The sequence below is a fragment of the Rutilus rutilus genome (assembly GCF_951802725.1).
Source record: "Rutilus rutilus genome assembly, chromosome: 25".
In the NCBI taxonomy this organism is placed as follows: domain Eukaryota; kingdom Metazoa; phylum Chordata; class Actinopteri; order Cypriniformes; family Leuciscidae; genus Rutilus; species Rutilus rutilus.
The window spans coordinates 20,827,824-20,854,334 of NC_140229.1; the positions used below are offsets into that span (position 1 = coordinate 20,827,824).

At 39.4% G+C, this 26,511-nt stretch overlaps 2 protein-coding genes across 3 annotated transcripts; both read left to right on the plus strand.

The window, feature by feature from the left end:
• Positions 1-2,128: 2,128 nt before the first annotated feature.
• LOC311285436 (fish-egg lectin-like) lies at positions 2,129-13,535 on the plus strand (the record flags this gene model as incomplete). The annotated part of the gene is made up of 7 exons (XM_084401093.1): positions 2,129-2,186; positions 2,323-2,454; positions 3,756-3,941; positions 11,806-11,879; positions 12,716-12,853; positions 13,047-13,174; positions 13,275-13,535. The coding sequence occupies 7 exons, from the start codon at positions 2,129-2,131 to the stop codon at positions 13,417-13,419; spliced, it is 861 nt and encodes a 286-aa protein (XP_084257219.1). The 3' UTR covers positions 13,420-13,535.
• Positions 13,536-19,345: 5,810 nt separating this feature from the next.
• Positions 19,346-25,906, plus strand: LOC311285331 (fish-egg lectin-like). 2 transcript variants are annotated; one of them, XM_084400930.1, is made up of 7 exons: positions 19,346-19,523; positions 24,280-24,371; positions 24,469-24,530; positions 24,661-24,888; positions 25,009-25,220; positions 25,397-25,521; positions 25,621-25,900. In XM_084400930.1, the coding sequence occupies exons 3-7, from the start codon at positions 24,473-24,475 to the stop codon at positions 25,763-25,765; spliced, it is 768 nt and encodes a 255-aa protein (XP_084257056.1). In that variant the 5' UTR covers positions 19,346-19,523; positions 24,280-24,371; positions 24,469-24,472; the 3' UTR covers positions 25,766-25,900. The 2 variants fall into 2 exon arrangements, with proteins under 2 accessions (XP_084257056.1, XP_084257057.1); XM_084400931.1 differs by having other exon boundaries at positions 19,399-19,523; positions 24,302-24,371; positions 25,621-25,906.
• The last annotated feature ends 605 nt before the right edge of the window (positions 25,907-26,511 follow it).

Below are 26,511 nucleotides of genomic sequence, written 5' to 3' on the forward strand. Positions count from 1 at the left end.
TTGGTGTGCCTCAAGGGTCAATACTCGGTCCCTTATTATTTTCTTTATATATAAATGACCTTCCAAACACTTGTGTTGATGTTGAATTTCAAATGTATGCTGATGACGCAGTCATCTACACAAGTGCAAAAAGTGTTCAAGAGGCTTCTGCCATCCTGACCTCCGCTTTGGTGCCTGTAAATGAATGGCTTTTTAAATCCTGTCTGCTACTCAATACTAAAAAAACAGTTTGTATGATGTTCACTAAACAGTCCCGCGACATAAAACAATCTGGTGTATTTTTAAGAGGAGAAGAATTAGAAATCGTCTCGGAATTTAATTACCTTGATGTGACCCTTGATTCCACATTAAGTTTTAAAAAACATGTAAAAAGAATATCGAGTACAGTAAAATTTAATCTACGAAATTTTAAACAAATCCGTCAATTTATACCATTTGGGGCTGCTAAAGGTTTTTTACATTCTATGATTTTATCACATATTGAATATTGTTGTACAAGTTGGACATTGACTGGTATGAACAAACTCAAATCAATAGAATCACTCTATAAAAATGCCTTAAAAGTCTTTGATAAAAAACCAATGTCCTTCCATATTTGTAATATTTTACAAAAACATAATCTATTAAGTCTAGAGAATTTTAAACATTTTAAATATGCCTGTTTTGTTTACAAAGTGTTAAACGGATTAGCCCCACCTCCCATGTCGGACTTCTTTAAATCAATGACTCACAGTGGTGCCAGGACACGGGCTTCCACTAGAGGTGACTGTGAGGTGCCTTTCAGAAGAACAGCCTTTGGACAAAATGCTCTGTCTGTGAAGGCCTGTGAGTTATGGAACAGTATCCCCATCACTGTCAGGGAATGTTCCAGATTTCCTATATTTAAAACCAAACTCAAAGTGTGGCTTAGAGCAAACCAGTCTTGTGACCATTAAGTGACTTTTCTTTTACTTTGCTTGTATTTATTCATTTTTGTCATTTTGTATGTTATAAGTTCTGTATTTCTGTAATTTGTCTAGGGACTACGGATGTAAATTAGCCCTGTGGCTATAATCTGGCATGTTTACGTCTGTTTTTGTTGTTTCAATGCAGATGTTCATTAATGTGCATTGTCCCTATCAAATAAATAAATAAATAAATAAAAAAATTCCAAAGAAGTAAACCAAAAGGTAATTAGTTATTAAGAGTTTTAGGGATAACTTGTACACAAAAGAGGGTGTGTCTTCCAGGCAAATGGCATTCTGTTCCCAAAAGGTGTAAACTCTGAATGCAAATTGCCATTGTTAGCAGATGTTTCCATGTGAAAGAAGTTTCTGTCTATATAATGAAATGCAGCAAAAGGCTCAGGGCGACTGTTCCAAATGTCAAGGTTTGCATCTTCTCTCTTTATTCCAGAGCATTTGATTTTTTGTATCTATTATCTTTGAACTGATTATGAAATTGGCATTATACATTTACCTGACATAATAAATTGTAAACATTTGATTTTTATTCTAACAGACTGTGACATTATTTTCAGGAAAGAGTTAAAAAGAATAGTCAAACATTCGCTCACATTTAATGATGAACATATATCAGTAAAACATTTTCATTTATGGAGTCAGATGAAATAACGAGTTAATGCATATGAGAAAATGTATTTCATTTAATCAAAATACTTTGCCACGAAGAAAGACAGTAACACGCAAAAACCTTCACCCGCTGACCAGATGCCTCCACTGGGCCAATTGAGCCCGGTTTACACATCCAAACGAGAACCTACAAGAGATTGAACTAAGCTGGGGGTATAAATACACTGGGCAAACAAAGGAACTAAACTAGGTGCAGGTGACAGCAATATGTAACAATAGAAACAAACGGCATAATCAGGCAACATATCAACCCCCAGTCTAATCAGGCAACATATTTCAGCTATTTAAATGACCCCTCAACAGCATTTATCAACATTGGATGCAGATTTGTGGTACCTGTATCACAGAAGAGAAGAATCCACACTGACTGCTGAATTCTGATCTATCAAGAGAAGGTTGTCTTCATTTAATTAATGTTAATTTATTATTCATTATATTTTTATTCCTACTCATATTGAACTCCCTTATATAAATTATTTATGGTTATGAACAGAGCAATGAAGGTTTTTCAGAGCGTCCTGCTACTCTTCAGCTGCCAATTCCTTCCCACTCTGGGTAAGCTACTAATGTGATTTGGTAACATCAATATATTATAAATCCATTATAAAAACATTTTTTGATGGTGTTTTATATAACAGTAATTCACTTGTGAAAGTGTCTATTTGTACTCCTTTTGCTCCATGTTTCACAGCTTTAAACTGTGAAGTGATGAGTGGCTCCCTGAAGCAGATAGACGCTGGATCTAGTGATGGGACATTTGAACCGAGGCGTCGGAGCGTGTGTCGAGAAAAAGTGGGCGTGCCAGATGAAGCCGCAATTCGAGGCTTGTGTTGTTAACGTGAAAATCACGTGACTAATGACAAACGAGGCCTCGGTTTGTGTGGATACGTCATCGGTTCGGTCTGAGTGTCGCTTCCGGATAAAAGGCGGTTCGAAACTCGCGCCACCTTGTGGGTGTTGCAGGAGTAGTGGAAGCAGTTGTAGTAGTGTCAGAGAGTCAGAGAGTTAGATGATAACTGTTGTGTCATATGTGAGGGCTGTATATTATTACATTATCAGTTAATTAGTTATATTAATTAGATAAGATTATTTGGATTGCTCTGGATTTTTGCATCTGGACTGGACTGCTTTTTGATTTGGATTGCCTTTTTGGATGTGTTTGCTTTTTGTGACTCTTCTTTTTCCTGGTAATGGACAAGCAAGAAAGAGGAGATCCTCCCCTGTCTGGGCTCAACAGAAGCATCAGTGTCCTCATTTGTACCACTGCCATTTTTACGTTCCCCTGCATCCCCTGTTCCTTGTGAAAGGATATTTTCCAAGGCTAGAGAGATTTTGTCCAAGAAGAGGAATCGTCTAAACCCCAACACACTTGAAATAATTCTGTTTCTCAATAAAAAATCTATTGTAATCCTTCCTTCCGGACTATTCTGTTGCAGTTTACTTTGATAATCTGTTATCTATAATCTGCTAAATGAATAAATTTACTTTATTACACTCCCTCTAACATAAGCACTGCACTCAACACAGTGTCACTGTTGTTGTTCATACTGTCTATCCATACATATCATACACTATCCAAACAATTTATGAATAATTAATAAACTGTGTGTGTGACTCTGCACAAGTAAATTCAGACAGAGAAAGATACATATTTTATATTATACACAGTAATGGACAAATGTCTGATCATGTCTTTTTATTATTGCAAATGAAAGGTTACAGACATCAACAGTGAGTAGCCTACAAAATAAATAAATAAATATTTGTATTTATAAAAATATTTTTATAAAATATACATTTAAATAAAAATATACAAATAAATATAAATAATTATTTGTATATTTACATTACAAATAAATATTTGTATTTCTAAAAGTATTTTATAAAATATACATTTTTCTTATTAAAAAAAAAAAATTTTTTTATAGAGGGAGGGAGGGAGGGGGGGGGGCGTGGCTCTGAACACTGGTTCAGAATGAATTAATTTGTCTGCTGTTTCTTTGCACAGTAGCTAGGTGTCACTAGTGAGCAATGCTGAATGAAGCTTCAAGTAATGAACCTTTGGCTGAAGCAATGGACTGCAAGGTCTCAGTGGTTCAGGAAGCCTCATTTTGCCATCACTAGCTGGATCTGGTTTAGTGGTTGGAGTGAACGATAAAAATGAAGCCTTTGTCCTAAATATTAACGCCTTCAGACTAAAGACTGGCACGTCTCTAAAGCACTTCAGTGTTGGTCCTGCTGGTCTGTTCGGGGTGGATACAGCTGACAAGATCTTCAAGGTGCAGGGTAGCAGCTTTGTGCAGATTCCAGGTGAAAAGAGAAGTTACAGAAATCAATACATGCTTAATTGGTCATTAATTTGTTTTAAGACATTATCTTCTACTATATATTATACCAGGGGTGCCCAATCCTGCTCCTGCCGATCGACTGTCCTGCAGTTCATCTCCAACCCTAATCAAACACCTGAAGCAACCAATTAAGGTCTTAGAGACGTGCCAGGATCACTTGAAAATTAAAGGCAGGTGTGTTTGATTAGGGTTGGAGATGAACTGTGCAGGACAGTCGATCGGCAGGAGCAGGATTGGGCACCCCTATATTATAACTATAGTTATTCTCAAATTAATCTTTCATCCAACCTGTTGATTGTACTGTTAGGTAGTGATGGCAAAATGAGGCTTCCTGAACCACTGAGACCTCGCAGCCCATTGCTTCAGCCAAACGTTCATTACCTGAAGCTTCATTCAGCATTGCTCACTAGTGACACCTAGCTACTGTGCAAAGAAATAGCAGACAAATTAATTCATTCTGAACCAGTGCCCCCTCCCCCCACAAAAAAAAATATTTTTATAAAAATGTTATATTTTATACAAATATTTATAAAATATTTTTATAAACAAAAATATTTAGTTTCTACTTCATTTCTTCATTTGCAATAATAAGAGAGGGGCGGAGCTGTCAACTGATCACCACCTGGTTATGAGTTGGATCCGATGGCGGGGGAGGAGGCTGGACAGACTCGGCAGACCCAAGCGTACTGTGAGGGTCTGCTGGGAACGTTTGGCCGAGTCTCCGGTCAGAGAGATCTTCAACTCCCACCTCCGGCGGAGCTTCGTCCAGATCCCGAGGGAGGCTGGAGATATTGAGTCCGAGTGGACCATGTTCTCCACCTCCATTGTCGAAGCGGCCGCTCGGAGCTGTGGCCGTAAGGTCTCCGGTGCCTGTCGAGGCGGCAATCCCCGAACCCGGTGGTGGACACCGGAAGTAAGGGATGCCGTCAAGCTGAAGAAGGAGTCCTATCGGGCCTGGTTGGCTTGTGGGACTCCTGAGGCAGCTGACGGGTACCGGCAGGCCAAGCGAACTGCAGCCCGGGTGGTTGTGGAGGCAAAAACTCGGGCCTGGGAGGAGTTCGGTGAGGCCATGGAGAAGGACTATTGGCTGGCCTCGAAGAGATTCTGGCAAACCGTCCGGCGCCTCCGAAGGGGGAAGCAGTGCCCTACCAATGCTGTCTACAGTAGAGGTGGGGAGCTGTTGACCTCAACTGGGGATGTCATCGGGCGGTGGAAGGAATACTTCGAGGATCTCCTCAATCCCGCCGTCACGTCTTCCATTGAGGAAGCAGAGGCTGAGGGCTCAGAGGTGGACTCATCCATCACCCAAGCTGAAGTCACCGAGGTAGTCAAGAAACTCCTCGGTGGCAAGGCACCGGGGGTGGATGAGATCCGCCCTGAGTACCTCAAGTCTCTGGATGTTGTGGGGCTGTCTTGGCTGACACGCCTCTGCAGCATCGCGTGGCGGTCAGGGACAGTGCCTCTGGGATGGCAGACCGGGGTGGTGGTCCCTCTTTTTAAGAAGGGGGACCGGAGGGTGTGTTCCAACTACAGGGGGATCACTCTTCTCAGCCTCCCTGGGAAAGTCTATGCCAGGGTACTGGAGAGGAGAATACGGCCGATAGTAGAACCTCGGATTTCGTCCAGGCCGTGGAACACTGGACCAGCTCTATACTCTCTACAGAGTAGGGTGGTGTTGCTGTAATTTATAGTAATATTTTCAAAACCACTAAGAAATCAAGTTTCGAATATAATTCTTTTGAAGTGTTAGTGCTTAATGTAAAAATATATAGTATAAATGATAAATCACGTTTGAGATTTGTGCTGGCTACTGTATACAGGCCACCAGGGCACCATACAGACTCTATCAAAGAATTTGCGGACTTTCTATCAGAGTTAGTATTGGCTGCAGATAAAGTACTAATTGTTGGTGATTTTAATATACACATCGATAATGAAAAAGATGCATTGGGTTTGGCATTTAAAGACATTGTAAACTCAATTGGAGTTAGACAACACGTGTCAGGACCTACTCATCGTCGTAATCATACTCTAGATCTAATATTATCACATGGAATAGATGTTGATGCCGTTGAAATTCTGCAGCAGAGCGATGACATCTCAGATCATTATCTAGTCTCGTGTAAATTACATTTAGCCAAGGCTGCAAAGCCGACTGCGTGTTACAAATATGTTAGACCTATCACTTCTGCTACTAAAGATTGCTTTATTAATAATCTTCCTGATCAGTTTCATCATTTTAGCATCCCGGATAGCTTAGAAAAACTTGATATTGCAACAGAAACTTTTAACTCTCTCCTTTCCAGCACTTTAGACACAGTTGCTCCTTTGCGCTTAAAGAAGATTAAAGAAAATAATCCAACGCCGTGGTACAACGAGCACACTCGGGCCCTTAAGAGAGCAGCCAGAAAAATGGAGCGCAACTGGAAGAAAACAAAATTAGAGGTATTTCGCATTTCATGGAAAGAGAGCTCGATTGCTTACAGAGAGGCTTTAAAAGCTGCTAGATCTGCTTATTTTTCAAACCTATTAGAAGAAAATAAACATAATCCTAGGTATTTATTTGAAACAGTGGCTAAACTAACGAAAAAGAAAGCTTCAAACACAGAAGGTTCCAAGCAGCACAGCAGTAATGACTTTATGAACTTCTTCACTTATAAGATTGATAATATCAGGGATAAAATTATAACTATGCAACCGTCTACTACAGTATCGCATCAGGCAGTGCATTGTAGTCTCCCTGAGGAAAAATTTGATTCATTCATTGCTATAGGAGAGGAAGAATTTACTAAACTCGTTAAATCATCTAAATCTACAACATGTATGTTAGACCCTATACCGACTAAGCTAATGAAAGAGATGCTTCCAGAGGTCATAGATCCTCTTCTTAATATCATTAATTCATCTTTGTCTCTAGGATACGTACCAAAAAACTTTAAGCTGGCTATGATTAAACCGCTTGTTAAAAAAATGCAACTTGATCCTTCAGAATTAGTCAATTACAGGCCGATCTCGAATCTACCTTTTCTGTCAAAGATACTAGAAAAGGCAGTATCTTCACAACTATGTTCCTTTCTAGAAAGAAATGATATCTGCGAGGATTTTCAGTCCGGATTTAGACCATACCATAGTACTGAGACTGCTCTCGTTAGAGTAACAAATGATTTGCTGTTATCATCCGATCGTGGTTGTGTCTCTCTATTAGTGTTACTCGATCTTAGTGCTGCGTTTGACACCATTGACCACAACATTCTTTTAAATAGACTAGAAAACCATGTTGGCATTAGTGGAATTGCACTAGCATGGTTTAAATCATACTTATCTGACCGTTATCAGTTTGTAGCAGTAAATGAAGAGATGTCTTATCAATCACAAGTTCAGTATGGCGTACCACAGGGCTCAGTACTAGGACCGCTGCTGTTCACTCTGTACATGCTACCCTTAGGAGATATCATTAGGAAACATGGCATTAGCTTTCACTGTTATGCCGACGATACTCAGCTCTATATTTCTTCAAAACCTAACGAAACTTACCAATTCACTAAATTAACAGAATGCATAGCTGATATAAAAAATTGGATGACTCGTAATTTCCTACTTCTAAATTCTGAAAAAACAGAGTTTCTAATTATTGGACAAAAAACTTCCTCACGTAATAACCTAGAATACTGTCTAACACTTGATGGCTGCTCTGTTAAGTCTTCGTCGTCGGTTAGGAACCTGGGTGTGCTCTTTGATACCAATCTTTCATTTGAAAGTCACGTGTCTAGTATCTGTAAAACCGCATTTTTCCATCTTAAAAATATATCTAAATTACGTCATATGCTCTCATTGACAAATGCGGAACAATTAGTCCATGCGTTCATGACCTCAAGGCTAGATTATTGTAATGCTCTACTGGGTGGTTGCCCTGCACGCTTAATAAACAAACTACAGCTAGTTCAAAACGCAGCAGCTCGAGTTCTTACCAGAACCAGGAAGAATGACCATATTAGCCCGGTTCTGTCAAAACTGCACTGGCTCCCTATTAAACATCGCATCAATTTTAAAATATTGCTGATTACTTACAAAGCACTAAATGGTTTAGCTCCGCAGTACTTGAGCGAGCTCTTAACGCATTATACTCCTTCACGTCTATTGCGATCTCAAAATTCCGGCCAGTTGATAATACCTAGAATATCTAAATCGACTGCTGGCGGTAGATCCTTTTCCTATTTAGCACCAAAACTTTGGAACAGCCTTCCTACCATTGTCTAGATTAAAGACACATCTCTTTGACATAGCGTTCACATAATACATTATAGACTTCTATAATTCAATATTAGGCTGCACAGATTAGGTCAGCTGGAACCGGGAACACTTCCCATAAATCCTGATGTACTTGTTACATCATGAGAAGAATGGCATCTACGCTAATTTTAGTGTCTTTGTTTATCCCAAGGTTTTCCCGCAGCCTGCCGAATCCAGGCCGTTTCCAGATCTGATGAAGGACCTTCGCCTGGACCCGATGTCAACGCAGTGCTGAAGTGCCAACTAGTCTCTCCCTATGGAGGATCCCTTTCCCACTCTACAGATAACGCGTCGTCGGGAAAACTCAATTTGCGTATCTACCCCGAATTGATAAAATAAAATAAAATTCTGAATCAAAACTATAAGGAAACACCAGTAATTTGTTTAGGTTTGGTTTGTAGGGAATTCCAAACCTGCACACATATATTCAAACGCACATAACTATAGAACCCGTTCTTAATGCGCATCTGAACGCCATCAGCGTTTCTCATAGGTTCGCGTTTAAAGTCTGTGTAGAGAGAATGGTGTCGTCTTGGCGGCCCTAATTTAAAAACAAATGATCGTTGCGACGGAAGCGAATCAATCAAAACTAACTTTAGCTGGAAAATAACTTTATTAAAGAACCGCTATAAAGCCAAAACAATCTTACGTTAAATTATACATTTATCTCTGTAAAGCTGCTTTGAGACAATCTACATTGTTAAAAGCGCTATATAAATGAAAATGACTTGACTTGACTTGACTCTACAGGGTGCTGGAGGGTTCATGGGAGTTTGCCCAACCAGTCCACATGTGTTTTGTGGATTTGGAGAAGGCATTCGACTGTGTCCCTCGCGGCGGCCTGTGGAGGGTGCTCCGGGAGTATGGGGTCCGGGGTCCTTTGCTAAGGGCTGTCCGGTCCCTGTACGACCGAAGCAGGAGCTTGGTTCGCATTGCCGGCAGTAAGTCAGACTTGTTCCCGGTGCATGTTGGACTCCGGCAGGGCTGCCCTTTGTCGCCGGTTCTGTTCATAATTTTTATGGACAGAATTTCTAGGCGCAGCCAGGGGCCGGAGGGTGTCGGGTTTGGTGACAACACGATTTCGTCTCTGCTCTTTGCGGATGATGTTGTCGTGTTGGCTTCATCAAGCCAGGACCTTCAGCATGCACTGGGACGGTTTGCAGCCGAGTGTGAAGCGGCTGGGATGAGAATCAGCACCTCCAAATCCGAGGCCATGGTCCTCAGTCTGACTCTGGCTCAGCATGTTTTATGACTTTGCGTGCATCCGCTTCCGAAGATGCATAACTTCTAAGCGCGTTCCGCTGTGTGTGTGCGCTGTGCTCTCCGCTCCGTGTTCACAGCGCGTTCTGCTCAATGTTCCGCAAGCAAACTCCGTATGTGTGTGTGTTTGTGTTGCGAGCTCTGCTCACGCTCACCGGAAAGGCAAAGTCCGCTAAAAAAAAAACGTGCCGACATGAAATTTCTCTGGACATGTTTGTTTCTTTTTGCAATAGCACTACTGTGCTGTAACATGCTGCGAACGGCTTTGCGCTGGAGAACGTCTCACTGGTAAAATTACACGAATCACGATCCTCTCGTTCTCCCTGCTCTGCTCATGCTCTGATAAAAATAGCTTTGTAGGACTATACTTTATTTTGACAATTGGTCAAAAAATAAATCTGTTAAATCTGATTCTGCTGCATAGAGCTGATTGAAGAATAATATATTTATATTATTTTAATATAATAATATATTTATTTAAATATATTAAATATATTACATAATATTTAATATAATATGTACCAGTATTATCCTTTTCACCATTTGTATCACTCCGCTTGTGGTGAATATGTGATTGTGTATTGTCAACAATAAGCAGAAACATTCTGCATTTCCATTTTGTAGTGTGGATCATTCATTGCAATATTTATCCTCATTCTCATGTTTAAGAATCTGTAATCTTGACAAATAATTTATGCTACTGCCCACTGACATGCTTTTAAAGCTATTGTTATCCACATTTTTTGGCCTTTAAACACCTTAAAATGCACATATGTAGGTCCGAGAAATCCAAATTTTATCGGGGGAGCATGTCCCCGAACCCCCCTAACTACCTCACATTTGAATACGCATGACTGTGTTGTAATGTGTGCTGGTGTGGCTACAGTGCCAAGGCTGAATTTTTGAGCCAGTTTGCCTCTGCATATATACAATAATACATTATTCTCTGTATCAAATCATTATTACCCAGCCCCTGATGTTTCGGGCTCATCCCCTGATGTTTTTAAACCCTAGAAACACCCCTGCAAATGCATATACAATATTTGTAACTTAAATAAGTAATAATCAAATAAAGAGACAATATATTAACATTTTAAAAGTCTTACAGTTACAACCGGCCCTTTGAGGGGAGCCATAATGCTGAAGTGGCCCTCAGTGAAAATGAGTTTGACACCCCTGGTCTAGGGAGAGGGGAGTCTGGGCATCTCTGCTTAGACTGTTGCCCCCGCGACCCGGCCCCGGATAAGCGGACGAAGATGACATGACATGACATGATGACATGACATGACATGATGACATGACAAAAAGACCGGAGCAGACATTTGTCCATTACTTGTGTATAATATAAAATATGCATCTTTCTCTGTCTGAATTTACTTGTGCAGAGTCTCACACACACACAGTTAATTAATTATTCATAAATTGTTTGGATAGTGACAATATGAACAAGAAAAGTGACACTGTGTTGAGTGCAGTGCTTATGTTGGAGGGAGTGTAATAAAGTAAACTGCAACAGAATAGTCTGGAAGGAAGGATTACAATAGATTTTTATTGAGGAACAGAATTATTTCAAGTGTGTTGGGGTCTGGACGATTCCTCTTCTCGGACAAAATCTCTCCAGCCTTGGAAAAGATCCTTTCACAAGAAACAGAGGATGCAGGGGAACATAAAAATGCCAGTGCCAGCTGGTGTAAATGAGGATACTAATGCTTCTGTTGAGCCCAGACAGGGGAGGATCTCCTCTTTCTGGCTGGCTCCATTACCAGGAAAAAGGAAGAGGTCACAAAAAGCAAACAAATCCAAAAGGGCAATCCAAATAAAAAAGCAAACCAGTCCAGATCCAAAAATCTAAAGCAATCCAAATAATCTTATCTAAATAATATAACAAGACTATAATATAGCTACTATAATTAATAATAACAATATACTATAACTATTCTAACCTGATAATGTAATAATACACAGCCCTAACATATGACACAATAACAACGACAATGACAATGATAGTTATCTAACTCTCTGACACTACTACAACTGCTTCTACTACTCCTGAAAACACACACAAGGAGGCGCGAGTTTCGAACCCCCTTTATCCGGAAGCGACACTCAGACCGATCCGATGACGTATCCACACAAACCGAGGCCTCGTTTGTCATTAGTCACGTGATTTTCACGTTAACAACACAAGCCTCGAATCGCGGCTTCATCTGGCACGCCCTTTTTTTCTCTATACAAGCTCCGACGCCTCGGCTCAGATGTCACATCACTACTATAAGGCCTTCTCAAACAGGTGGATGCTGGAGGTGATCAGATCATTTCAGGTGTCAATGTGAATGATGACATCTTCTGCTTAAAGGGATACTCCACTTTTTTCGGAAATATGCTCATTTTACAACTCCCCCAGAGTTAAACAGTTGAGTTTTACCGTTTTAGAATCCATTCAGCCGAACTCCGGGTCTGACGGTACCACTTTTAGCATAGCTTAGCATAGATCATTGATTCTGATGAGTCCAGTAGCATTTCTTTCAAAATGACCAAAGAGTTTAAATATTTTTCCTATTTAAAACTCGACTCTTCTGTAGTTAAACCGTGTACTAAGATCGACGGAAAATGAAAAGTTGCGATTTTCTAAGCCTATATGGCTAGGAACTACTCTCATTCCAGCGTAATAATCAAGGAACTGTGCGGCTGTACCATGAGTGCAGCAGGCGTAATGATATGACGCAGCGCCTGAAAATAGGTCTAATAGGTTAGACAAACTTAGTCCCGGTCACGTTGGAAGAAGTTACCGAGCTGGGGACTATTTTCAGGCGCTGCATCATATCATTACGCCTGCTGCACTCATGGTACAGCCGCACAGTTCCTTGATTATTACGCTGGAATGAGAGTAGTTCCTAGCCATATAGGCTTAGAAAATCGCAACTTTTCATTTTCCGTCGATCTTAGTACACGGTTTAACTACAGAAGAGTCGAGTTTTAAATAGGAAAAATATTTAAACTCTTTGGTCATTTTGAAAGAAATGCTACTGGACTCATCAGAATCAATGATCTATGCTAAGCTATGCTAAAAGTGGTACCGTCAGACCCGGAGTTCGGCTGAATGGATTCTAAAACGGTAAAACTCAACTGTTTAACTCTGGGGGAGTTGTAAAATGAGCTTATTTCCGAAAAAAGTGGAGTATCCCTTTAAATATGGATGCTAATAACAAATGGCCATCCAGCAGTACTCCTTGGGTTTCAATTAGTGGAAAGCTGAAGTATTACAGCTGTGGCCCGTACAGCTGTTGGGGAGTGAACAGCGCTGACCAAATCTACATCTTGAAGGTGATGTCATAATGTTAAATACAAGGGCATGAGTTCAAGTTTAAATACACCAGGTTTTTAACAATAAACTAGACCTCATACACACGTTTGATTTTCTGACATAACTAAAGAAACTGGTGTGGAAGCAGCAAACGCAGTTAATTCATGTGACTTTATTATGGTTAACTGGTTTGTCTATTTGGGTCTGGTGCAGGATGTGTCCAGTAATGCCTGTTCCAGGTCCGGCAAATTTGTGAATATTCCTGGACTTCTGTCCATGATTGAAGTAGCAACTGATGGCAGTGTCTTTGGTGTCAACTCTCAAGGGAACTTGTACCAAAGGTAAATAGAAACTTCATCATATAAACATTGTATGAACAAGTGATTATTAATTTTCTGATATAAATCAAATGTTACATTAAAGAAATTATGATTTTTGCAGAACTGGTGTCACTCGATCCAACCCCGCTGGCACAAACTGGATCTCGATGGTTGCCTGTCCCAATAACCACAAGCATGTGAGCTTTGACCTGGGATTTCTGTGGGTCGTCTGTGTTGACGGCTCCATCCGTAGATGTACTTTATAGTCTGTTATGAGTCACTACAGCAACAGAAGCTCAATCATTAACAGAAACCTCAAAGTCATCAGTCATTATTAACAAATCTAAAAGTTTGATTAATCTCTTCTCTTGAATCAATAAAGCGATAGCATCTTATCAATGTTTCTTTGTATCATTTTGTTCAGTGGTTCTCCAACTGAGAAAAGCATTTTATTTCTTATGTCTGATTAGAAAACATGTTTTGTCCATAATGTCCATCACATTTTTAAAAGTTGCCAGAAGTTATTAGTGAAGGATCTAAGGGTTCAAACTAGCAACTTGTGTTTGTGCAGCTTCAACAGGGCAAACATTCATCTATTTAACTTCATTGTTTCTTTGTCACATTAATTTCTATATACATACACTAATGTAGCAATTTGTACTTAATGGCTGTAACACAGTTTGTTGTTGTGGGAAGGAGGTGAGAACCAGTGAACATTTAAAGACTTTTAATAATAAAACAAATACAAGTAAAGGCAGCTGCACTCATGGACGCCTGCTGCAACAAAATAAAACTAACAAAAGTCCAGGCCTGGCCTCTCTCGTCCTTCGCTGTCATTGCTCCTCCTTTTATGCTTCTGCTTCTCTGTGAGAAGACAAGTCGCTCATCAGTAATCCCACCACCGGCCTTGTGCTGCTCTCTCACGGCCCTCAGCCTCGTCCTGCTCAACACAATGGCTTTATTTTTATTCATAAATGTTTGATATTTGTTTAATCTTAAAGGCAAGGGAAGCGTGGAAGCAGGTGACGAAGTGAAAATATTTCTTAATTCTCATTTGTACACAAGCAGCAAATGTTATTAGACTATACCAAAGCAAAAGCAGTGGAAGATTACGGCTTCACAACATCATTCTGTGGTGTTAATAACCTTATTTGTCACATACATATACAGAGTTAGCAAATTAACAATGTTAAATTACATTTTTAACAAATGTAAAATGTTTAACAAATTAACAAAATACCAAAGAATTAACATTTGCAAAATTCTGAAATTTAAAGTAAGTTTTTCAAAAAAAGCTGTTTGATTACAACTTTCAAAATGACTGACCCTAACTAAACAAATGCAAAAAAATGTTTACACTTTTAAAAACCTTATTCGTCAATGACCCGCACATACTCGGACTCCTTTATAACTGTGCTTGATACAAACAATCTATTAAATGCCTGACCAGAGAGGAAAACATTGTGGATCACTGTTATAGTAAGTACAGCTTATCACGCTGTGCCACGAGCTGCATTAGGACGGTCTGATCACGTCATGGTCCATTTGATCCCTGCATACAGACAGAAATTAAGACTCTCCAAACCACTTGTGAAGACATCAAAGTAGTGGACCAGAGAAGCTGTTGAGGAACTTCAGGCATGCTTGGACTGTACTGACTGAGATGTATTCACTGCTACCAACAATCTGGATGAATACACAGAGGACCACCCTGCTTTAGAGAAGAGAAGATGAGTATCCTTAACTGAACAGAGCTGCGCACACTTACATGTTCAGTTAAACTAAAAAGAGAAAAAGACATGATTGTTAGGAAACCAGTTACATTTTTTAAAGTTATACTTTATAGACATTTTAAGAAAGAAATCATTTACCTGTTGAGAGTATGTTGACAGTCTGTGTAGTTGTAGCTGAGCTCCAGAACATCAGTAATGAGGTGACTGACAGTTACAGATTTGAAAAACAAAAAGGCGGGAATAAAGAACCCTAAACTCGAACACAAAAAAACATTAATTTCATCATATAAAGGCTTCTTCAGTACTGTCAGAGCTACCCTCTGTTCCCTGTGTTCTCCTTGTTAGCCCTTTCTAGAAAACACATGAACACATACTTGGGTTTTTAAAGACTCTTTATTTACCTTGATGTACCCGCGAAGGGAGAGATGGATTAACCACAGACCCGACCATACACCTACAAGTAGTGATGTGACATCTGAGCCGAGGCGTCGGAGCTTGTATCGAGAAAAAAAGGGCGTGCCAGATGAAGCCGCGATTCGAGGCTTGTGTTGTTAACGCGAAAATCACGTGACTAATGACAAACGAGGCCTCGGTTTGTGTGGATTACGCGGATCGGTCTGAGTGTCGCTTCCGGATAAAGGGGGTTCGAAACTCGCGCCTCCTTGTGTGTGTTTTCAGGAGTAGTAGAAGCAGTTGTAGTAGTGTCAGAGAGCTAGATAACTATCATTGTCAGGGGCGTAGCCAGGACATTATTTCTGGGGGGGCCAGCTTGGGCCAGTCTTTTATTTGGGGTGGCACTTGATTGTCAAAAACTACTATTTTAAAACTCACTCAGAGTAGCGGTTTTCCCGCGGCTCGTCAGGCCATAAACAATGGATTGAACTTCCTTATGGACACTGATAATGTCTTATTGATAATCCATGTTATTGGGATGGGTGCTTAGATCAGTGGTTCTCAAACTTTTTACACCAAGTAGACTACCACCTCATAAAATATTTGGCTCTCCAAGTACCACCATAATGATCAATATTAAAATACAGTAGCATAGTAGGCTATTCAGCTACAGTTATACACAGCTAAAAAAACAGGCAGTTTTATTTATAATAAGAATATGTATTGTTGTCAGCCACTTTAAACATTGTAACAACACAGTTTTAACATCAACACTGCACTGTGTGCACTGTTACACAGGTAATTTTTTTTAATGATTAAAGGTGCATTGCGCAACTTTTCATGTTAAAAATACCCGTTTTCTAACCCATACATGCTTAAACAATTGCCTGATGGGCTGACTGAGCCCTTCTCTGATCACTGCGATTGCCTCTATAATCCTGTACAGTAAAATAAATAAGAGGGATTCGGGTCGGAATCTGAGACTGGGCGTGACGTCATGCGCGTTCACGGCACGCTCATATGTCTGGCAGGTTTGTGTATGCGCCGACGCCGCCATTCTCCGTAGAAAATGGATTCTAAGAGACCGGCTTGTAGTTCATTTCAAACACCAACGCAAACTCCACGTAAGATAAAAAAAAAAAGAGAACTTTTGTCTAGTGCAACCAAAAGGTCCAAATTGGAGTCAGACAGGCGTCGGGGTAAGACGAGAGTAAACATAGGGAAGGCTTTCAACAAATGGAGAAATCTCCGGTCTGCTCTAGGGCTCAAACGGGATCCTCAGTTGGCTTTTTTCTTGATAAAAAGGTAAGATATATCCCATTCTCTAATGTCTGATATGGCCAATAATGACAATAAATGACGATCCATAAAATGTGTAATGCTTTAGCGTAAGCTAGATAAATGTACAATCGGAATAGGTTTTACTAACTTACCATTGTCAGTGATCAGGTTCAGAATGATTGTGATATAAAATGCTGATATATAAGTTAGATACTTAGACACAAATTTTGAGCAAATTACTGCTTAATTACGATGTATTGCTATTGGAATATGCTACTTAGCTGATCAATAAAACAGGCTAAACCCCCGCAAATCTTCTGCGGATTAGCCTGTTTGGCTTTTATGGTAACGTCATAGTGCCACTTGATTGTTTATTACCTTGAGACATTTGGGTGTACTTTGTTGACCGACTGTGTATGGTGGTATCATGATTACAATTTTGAGCTTTTACAAAGTTATAACTTATATTGTTCATGAACGTGTTTCCATAATAATAGTCATACGTGGATACAGTAAACACATAACACAGTTCAACATGGAGATAGATGGGAATAAAAAACGAAGTTTTCTACTAACTTACCCCCATTTTTTCCCTCACACATAAGTGTGTTATTTACTCAATTGCCTTTCCTTTCACATATTTTAAATTACTTGCAGATTTAAAACTTTATTACCTCTGAAGACATTATGATTGTAAACAAAAGATTTGTGCGGCTGATGCTCCTTGGGTTATGACAGAGACTATTTATTATGAGACATGCCACTTCCTCAATCCTCAATACAACTATATAAGGAAAACCCGTAACGGCAAAGATGGCGGTTGTGTGCACATGTCCCGCCCCTCCCGCTGGTAAGCCAATCATCTGCTTTTAAAAGTCAAGCCAGGAAACATTTAAGCCTATCGTCTGGTTCCACTGGCGCATGCGCACAGTTGAGGTTTTGCGACAGCGGAGAGAGAGAGAGCGCCCCGGTCGCGCGCGCGCTCTCTCTCTCTCTCTCTCTCTCTCTCTCTCAGAGCCAGGCAAAAGTGTAAACAAGACTTCACCGTCTCCAAATTAAGCGCTGTCTTGCTCTCTCTCCCGCACGCGTATTAATCAAAATAAAACAACATTATGGTAAAAGGTCGGAAGACCGAAGTTGCATGTGAAGCATTCTGAGATTTTTTTTTTCCTGAATTACCGCTGGGTGTGATTTGTGCTAAAATACGTTGCCTTATCTTCTCTGAAATGCATTCCGCACATTCAGCTGACATAAAATTACTCTCTAAATAAACGAAAAAACCTATCCAGTGATGTAATGTTTTCTGTGTTGACACTAACCTTGTGGGATGTCCATGTCCTAACTGCTGGGATAATCACACAACCGTATGACACGTCCAATTCGCGAACTAATGACTCTTTTGAACCGATTCATGTAAATGAATAGTTAAAACAACTTATCTATATAATACATTGTTATTACTGATAAAGTGCAAACCTGCTTATATTTAAATAATGAAGAACAATATTGACATTGATTATTGCACAACACCGGCATTCTGGATAGAGACGTAAATGAAGTTGGTGTCGTAAACTCTTGCGCATGCGTAGTAAAGTTTAACCTGTGGGGAAAAAGGCATTTTAAACCTTATTTTGGGGCAAAGTCATCAAACTTTTTCAGCGATTTTTATCATATTTTACTGCTGTTTCTATACATGCAGTTTTTATGTCCCGGTGACCAGTTAAAGTGCAGTTCTGACTCTCTGCCCATTCATTTAGATAGGAGCCTGGTCTTGTTAGTCCGAAATAGCTGCCCGGAGGCGTTGCCAAGATGGCGGCCGAGTGGCACGACTTGCCTAAAAGGACTTTGGTTATGACCAGCTCGAGCTCGTGCAAGCGTGCGTGTGCGTGTGGTCCGTGAGCGTGCACACCTCTGGTTGCAGTTTCGCTTGCCGCCAGAGGGGGCGTAGTTCTGCGAAAACTCAGACTCTCGCGCAATGCACCTTTAAATTAAAATGTATAAAATGTCATCATCATTTCTCACTGTTTTGTAGCGTTTGCTGCTGCTGCCTTCACCGGCGCTTTCAAAGTTGCCACTGTTGTGTTGTTAGCAGCAATAGTGCTTGGTTCACTCTCATCCTCTTCAGTTCTTGTATTTGAAACATTCTCCTCCTGATCCAAACTTTTCTTGCCAGATTGAAGCCACAATAGCAGTTTTGAACTTTTCATAATTTAATAATCCACCTAACATTCATTTATATTTAACCTTTTCACACACTTAGTTAAGTTAAAAAAAATCAGCTGCTCCCAAGCGTAAGCTTTTCAAGGCGACCGTTATAGATCGTATCACTTTGTTTCCATGGTGACGTGTCGTCACACGACCACAATCAACCACAACCACTCAATACATACTGATGATCTGCTTTTATTTTATTTTTTTTATTCAAAATATTCACAAATTTGTTAGCTAAAGCATTGAATCGCCTTTATAATGATCACGTTAGTTGGGGAAAAAAAGCACAGTTTGAATTTAGCAGCTAGTTGATCACGTTCTACTCACACCGATGAGATCGAAATTCAGTGTTTCCTCTGCGTAACGTTACCACTACAGAGAGCCTAGTACCACACGGTACGTACACTTTGAGAACCACTGGCTTAGATAATGTGCGAGTGCGATGTGTCATGATTATGTGAGGGGTTAGGGACCTTAACATGAGGCGGGGATTTTTTAGTGCAAATGACAGAAAGATGGGCCGGCAGGGGGGCCGAGCATTGACCAGTGGTGGCCGTGGCCCCCCCTGGCCACCACGTAGCTCCGCCCCTGGGGATTGGTATATATACAAACTTTAACGTCCTATCGGACTGCCGTTTGAAGTCACTGCTTTCAAACTTTGTGTACGAGGACTCTATAGTTTCTGTTCAAACAAATAAGGAGCCCAGCGTCTTCAACTATTCCACTTTTTTTTTTATTTTTCTGCTGGAAATGTAAGTGAAACAGTAAGGCGTCGGAGTTTTATAGTTCTCATGTTACTGATATCTGGAAATGTATTACCAAATCCTGGTCCTTTTAATGACACTTCCCTAACGTTCAAAGTTCCTGCTGATTTTAAATCTAGATCAGGACTAGGTTTTATTCATATGAATGTGAGAATCCTGCTTCATAAGTTGGATTTGGTGCGTATCTGGGCAAAAAATACCAGTGCTGATGTTATAGTAATATCTGAAACATGGCTAAAAAAAAAACAGTTTCAGATAATGCCATAGATATTGATGGTTATACTGTTTATAGGTCTGATAGACCAAATAGGGGAGGGGGGTAGCAATTTATGTTAAGGACAGTTTTGAAGTTACTGTGTTGCTCTCTGAGTCAGTAGTTAAAAAGTATGAATTATTAGCTCTAAATCTTATCGTCTCCAAGACTTTACATCTTACTGTAGTCGGCAGTCAGTTGCTACAGACCTCCATCAGCTAGTACTGATGCCATTTCCTCCCAGATGCACTCGGTGACTTCTTTGAACTACAAGGAGCTTGTTCTTCTCTGTGATTTTAATGTGAACTGGCTACAGTCAGTTTCTGATCGTTTTAAAGCAATTTGTGATTCTTTAAATCTCTTTCAGCTAGTTGAGACACCTACCAGACCTAACTTGAAGGATTACAAAAAGTCCACATTAATTGATCTTATTTTTAGCAATTTGCCTCACAAGTACTCTTTGGCCTCTGTATATGCTAATGATGTTAGTGATCACTGCGTCGTTGCCATATCAGAGATACCAAATTACCCAAGCATAAACCACGTATTATCACTAGACGATGTACACGACATTTTAATGAACAAGCCTTTCTTTTTGATGTAGCACGCTATGATTGGGACAGGATTCTTCTTATTCCCGATGTTGAGTCTGCCTGGAAATACTTTTATGATGGATTCTTATCAATCATCAACAGGCATGCACCTTTCAAAAAATTCCGTGTTAAAGGTAGGGATAATCCATGGTTTTCAGAAGCCCTCTCTGTTCTAATTCGTGAGCGGGATGTTGCTTGGGCAAAAGCTAGACATTCGGATGTTGGCTCCAATTGGATCCGTTTTAGGCAGCTCCGGAATAAATGCACGGTCGCTATTAGAAAAGCAAAGGCTGATTATTTTATTGAAAATACTACTATTAACTCAAATAATCCCAAGAAATTTTGGCAGAATATAAAACTGATATCAGGTAGTAAAAACAAGTCTAGCTTTCCTTCATTCCACTAGCATATCAGATAAAGAACATAATGCTCAATTGCTTTAATAAGTATTTTGTTGCCTCTGGGTTTCTATTTGAATCATTAAATTTTACAGGCTCTGATTCTGATTTTATTAATGCAGAAAGTCATTTAGAAAAGGAAGAGTTCAGATTTAAACAAATTAAGAGTAGTGACGTTTACAAAGCACTCCGTTTGCTTGACATAAACAAATCTTCAGGTCCTGATTGTGTGGAGCCTGTGTATCTGAAACTGGCAGCAGATTTTTTTATATCTGCTTTAACTCATATTTTTAATCTTTCTTTAAATAGCCTACTGGTGTTATTCCATAAATTTGGAAATCAGCATTTGTTGTTCCTTTACTAAAAGGGGGGGATCCCACTATAATGAAAAATTACAGACCAATCTCAAAGCTCTGCGTTTTATCAAAGATATTAGAAAGCCTTATTAGTGAACAGTTGACATCCTATTTGAATGCAAACAAAGTGTTGTCTATCAATCAATCAGGGTTTCGCAAAAAAACACAGTACTACAATGGCTATTTTGAAAGTTTTAAATTATATTGTTGTAGGGTCAATGGATAATGGTGAATTTTGTGCCTCGCTTTTTATTGATTTATCAAAGGCTTTCGATACAGTGGATCATGGAATATTGCTGCACAGATTGAATGTTGTTGGTTGATCAAGTTACGTTATTCCTTGGTTTAAAAACTATCTGAGTGGAAGAACCCAGTGTGTTCAAGCCGAAGGTAAACAATCTGATTTATTAGAGATTTCCAAAGGTGTGCCCAAAGGATCGGTGCTTGGGCCCCTTTTATTCACCATTTATTAGGGGTGTCCATGGTTAACCGGTTAACCGATTAACCGTTAAAAATTGCGTAACCGAGTGAAACATTTTGCTCGGTTAAGTGGCGTCAATGGCGTGCATTGAATTTAGTTTTAATACATTTTTGCACCACCAGAGACCGCTAGAGCGCTCCCAGACATTTGTAATGTCCACAAGAAGTAGTCATGACCAGTTTTCTAATATGAAGCGGGCAAAGAAAGCGCGCGTCCGAGAGTGAAGGCTGTGCGCGAGCCAGAAACAAACATAATATCCGCGCCACAGCTTTACCCCAGGAGTTTCACCCCGCGCATGCGCAGTTTCATCACAACAGTTTTACCCCCAGAGTCCGTTTACCGTTACATTAACCCATACAATTTGTATTATGCATTTCCTAAACATGTACTTGCTAATCAAACACTTTATATGAACAAACTACTAATCTATAAAACACAATCGGTCTTCCGACCTTTTACAATTGTGTTGATATGCGCGAGGGAGAGAGCAATACAGCGCTCGTGTTGTTTGAAGGCGGTGAGAGTGCGCGATTTTCCAACTCAAAAAAACTTGAAAATAATTTAGTATCTCTTCAGACCCTTCAAGGTACAGTGATTGAATTAGTAAAAAAGTACAAATATCTAGGCATTATAGTTGATGATGCCAGTGGCGGCTGGTGCTAAAAAAATTTGGGGGGGCTCAACAAACTGAATTTTTAATCCAGGACTGAATGTAGGCTAATTGTTAAATAACAATTTAACAGTGATAATGTAGCTATCATTAGCCTAAAGTTTAGCTAAAACTTCAGCCGGTAGGGTTGGGAAATAGCCAATTGCCAAATAAATCTGAATTTTTGGCCTAAATGGCGATGTATGGTATAATCTGAGTATTTAATTATTATTTTTCTATTTGAATAAAAAAAAAAAACTGTATTTAATTTAATTTTTTAATTATTTAATATCCCTACAAACAATATTGAAGGTTATAAAAACAAACATAGTGAAACCTTGCTGTCTATCTGCAGTCTATCCAAAAAAGGGGTCAAATCACATTACATTCTAACATTGCAACATTACAATCTAAAAACAAAATAATGCTTTTTAAAGAAGTAGTTAAATTTACTAAACTTAAAATAAAAATAAATAAAAACAAAGCTAATATCATAAAAATACACATGTAGGTTTGAAAATCTCTAGCACATTTATGTTCACCAACAACAACAAATATTCAACAACAAATATTTTAGCTAAATATATTTATAATTTAGTGCTAATGTATATTTTAGTCAGAATAATTGCGCTCCTATTCTATTGCGCTCCGTCTGTGTTCGGCGCGCATGCACGCGGCGGCGCTCGTTCACGGAAGTTTAGCTCATGACAACAAGCTGGAAATATTGACTTTCTAACATTTACAGATGGAGAATATGTCCGTGAAATGTAAGTTATGCACTGAGGAAATTATTGGATGTCACTTCAGCTTATGGATAAATATTATTAGAGGTATATTTGTTTCAACCAATCGCTGCACAAGTGAAGTTTACGTTTGATGACGAAAGCACGTTAGTGCGAGCCCTCCCGGAACCCATAGAGAATGCATTGCAGTGCCTGCAGTTCGAAAAAAAAAATCTTTGAATGTAAGTCTATGGGAAGACTCTGGGCGATTTTCGGCCATAGTGAAATCGCCCAAAAAGAGGCGGTACTCCACAGAACGTGACTTGGCGCTGATTGGACTATATCCAGAGGCAGAACAACAGTGAGTGACTGCTAGCGTAACTCTGTGGTTGAATGAGATTGTGATTGAAAAAGTCCCTTTCACAATTTTGGTAGTGCGTCGCCCAATCGCCCTAATGAAGAAACCGCCGCTGGATGATGCACTATCTTTTAGCTCTCATATCACTCAACTGAAGAATAAACTGAAAATTAAGCTTGGGTTTTATTTCAGGAACAAGTTTTGCTTTTCTTTTAATGTAAAAAAAAAAAATTAGTCTCTGCTACTTTTCTCCCTGTCCTTGATTACGGTGATGTTGTATATCAGTTTGCACCTTCTTTCTTCCTTAGATGCCGTTTATCATGGTGCTCTAAGGTTCATATCAGATTGTAAATCTTCAACTCATCATTGCATTTTGTATCACAGAGTAGGTTGGCCTTCTCTGTCTACTAGAAGAAAAATGCACTGGTACTTAATTATTTACAAAGCCATCTTGGGGTTGTTGCCTTCTTATCTTTGTTGTTTTATGCAACAGAAAATTACCAAGAATTATTTTCTTCGCTCGCAAAACTTTTATACTCTTTCTGTTCCTTTTACTCGAACTGAGCTAGGTAAAAGAAGTATTTTATGTATGCAGCGCCGTTTGGTTGGAATTTCCTCCAATCTAAATTAAAACTAGAAAATCTGCTGACTCTAGACCATTTCAAATCAGTTATCCGGCAATTGGAAGTTGATATGCAACTGCTTTTAAGTGTCTTTAATTTGTCTGTGTGATGTTTGTCTGTGATGGAATTGATTGTACTGCTGCACATTTTGGCCAGGACACTCCTGTGAAAGAGATTTTTAATCTCAGAGAGCTTTTTTCTGGTTAAATAAAGGTAAAAAAAAAAAAAAAAGGTGACAGCAATATGTAACTATAGAAACAAACGGCATAATCAGGCAAGATATTTCAGCTATTTAAATGACCCCTCAACAGCATTTGCCAACATTTGATGCAGATTTCTAGTACCTGTATCGCAGAAGAGAAGAATCCACACTGACTGCTGAATTCTGGTCTATCAAGAGAAGGTTGTCTTCATTTAATTAATGTTAATTTAATATTCATTATGTTTTATCCTTACTCATATTGAACTCACTTATATAAATGATTTATGGTTATGAACAGAGCAATGAAGGTTTTTCAGAGCGTCCTGCTACTCTTCAGCTGCCAGTTCCTTCCCACTCTGGGTAAGCTACTAATGTGACTTGTATATATATATATATATATATATATAACATATTTTGATGGTGTTTTATATAACAGTAATTCACTTGTGAAAGTGTCTATTTGTACTCCTTTTGCTCCATGTTTTCACAGCTTTAAACTGTGAAGTGATGAGTGGCTCCCTGAAGCAGATAGACGCTGGATCTGGTTTAGTGGTTGGAGTGAATGATCAAAATGAAGCCTTTGTCCTAAATATTAATGCCTTCAGAAAGATTTGCACGTCTCTAAAGCACTTCAGTGTTGGTCCTGCTGGTCTGCTCGGGGTGGATGCAGCTGACAAGATCTTCAAGGTGCAGGGTGGCAGCTTTGTGCAGATTCCAGGTGAAAAGAGAAATTACAGAAACCAATACATCATTAATCGGTCATTAATTTGTTTTAAGACATTATCTTATTGTTCTTCTCAAATTTATCTTTCATCCAACCTGTTGATTGTACTGTTAGGCCTTCTCAAACAGGTGGATGCTGGAGGTGATCAGATCATTTCAGGTGTCAATGTGAATGATGACATCTTCTGCTTAAATATGGATGCTAATAACAAATGTGCATCCAGCAGTACTCCTTGGGTTTTAATTAGTGGAAAGCTGAAGTATTACAGCTGTGGCCCGTACAGCTGTTGGGGAGTGAACAGCGCTGACCAAATCTTCATCTTGAAGGTAATGTTAAATACAAGGGCATGAGTTCAAGTTTAAATACACCAGGTTTTTAACAAACTAGACCTCATACACATGTTTGATTTTCTGACATAGAAACTGGTGTGGAAGCAGCAAACATAGTTATTTTATGTGACTTTATTATGGTTGACCGGTGTGTCTCTTTGGGTCTGGTGCAGGATGTGTCCAGTAATGCCTGTTCCGGGTCCGGCTTTGTGAATATTCCTGGACTTCTGTCCATGATTGAAGTAGCAACTGATGGCAGTGTCTTTGGTGTCAACTCTCAAGGGAACTTATTCCAAAGGTAAATCGAACCTTCATCATATTAAACATTGTATGAACAAAAGTGATTAACTTTCTGATATATTTCAAATGCTACATTAAAGAAATTATGATTTTGCAGAACTGATATCACTCGATCCAACCCCGCTGGCACAGACTGGCTCTCGATGGTTGCCTGTCCCAATGGCCACAAGCATGTGAGCTTTGACCTGGGATTTCTGTGGGTCGTCTGTGTTGACGGCTCCATCCGTAGATGTACTTTATAGTCTGTTATGAGTCACTACAGCAACAGAAGCTCAATCATTAACAGAAACCTAAAAGTAATCAGTCATTATTAACAAATCTAAAAGTTTGATTAATCTCTTCTCTTGAATCAATAAAGCATTATGATAGCATCCTATCAATGTTTCTTTTGTGTATCATTTTGTTCAGTGGTTCTCCAACTGAGAAAAAGCATTTTATTTCTTATGTCTGATTAGAAAACATTTTTACAAGACAATTTCTATAGTTTATCACACTTTTAAAAGTTGCAGGAAGGTATTAGTGAAGGATCTAAGGATTCAAACTAGCAGCTTATGTTTGTGCAGCTTCAACAGAGCAAACATGCATCTGTTTAACTTATGTTTTTATATCTGTCACATTAATTTCTATATACATACACTAATGTAGCAATTTGTGTATTAATGGCTGTAACAGTTTGTTGTTGTGGAAACCGGTGAACATTTAAAGACTTTTAATAATAAAATAAACAAATACAAAAGTAAAGGCAGCTGCACTCATGGACGACTGCTGCCACATAATAAAACTAACAAAAGTCCAGGCCTGGCCTCTCTCGTCCTTCACTGTCATTGCTCCTCCTTTTATGCTTCTGCTTCTCTGTGAGATACAAGACCGGTGAGTCGCTCATCAGTAATCACGCCACCGGCCTTGTGCTGCTCTCTCACGGCCCTCGGCCTCGTCCTGCTCGACACAATGGCTTTATCATTTTTTTTTTTACAATTTTTCATAAATA

Coding starts and splice junctions, on each gene's coding strand:
- LOC311285331 (XM_084400930.1), top strand. CDS start 24,473: ATGAAGGTTTTTCAGAGCGTCCTGCTACTCTTCAGCTGCCAGTTCCTT. Junction 24,531..24,660: donor CCAGTTCCTTCCCACTCTGG/GTAAGCTACTAA, acceptor ATGTTTTCACAG/CTTTAAACTGTGAAGTGATG. Junction 25,221..25,396: donor ACCAAATCTTCATCTTGAAG/GTAATGTTAAAT, acceptor GGTCTGGTGCAG/GATGTGTCCAGTAATGCCTG.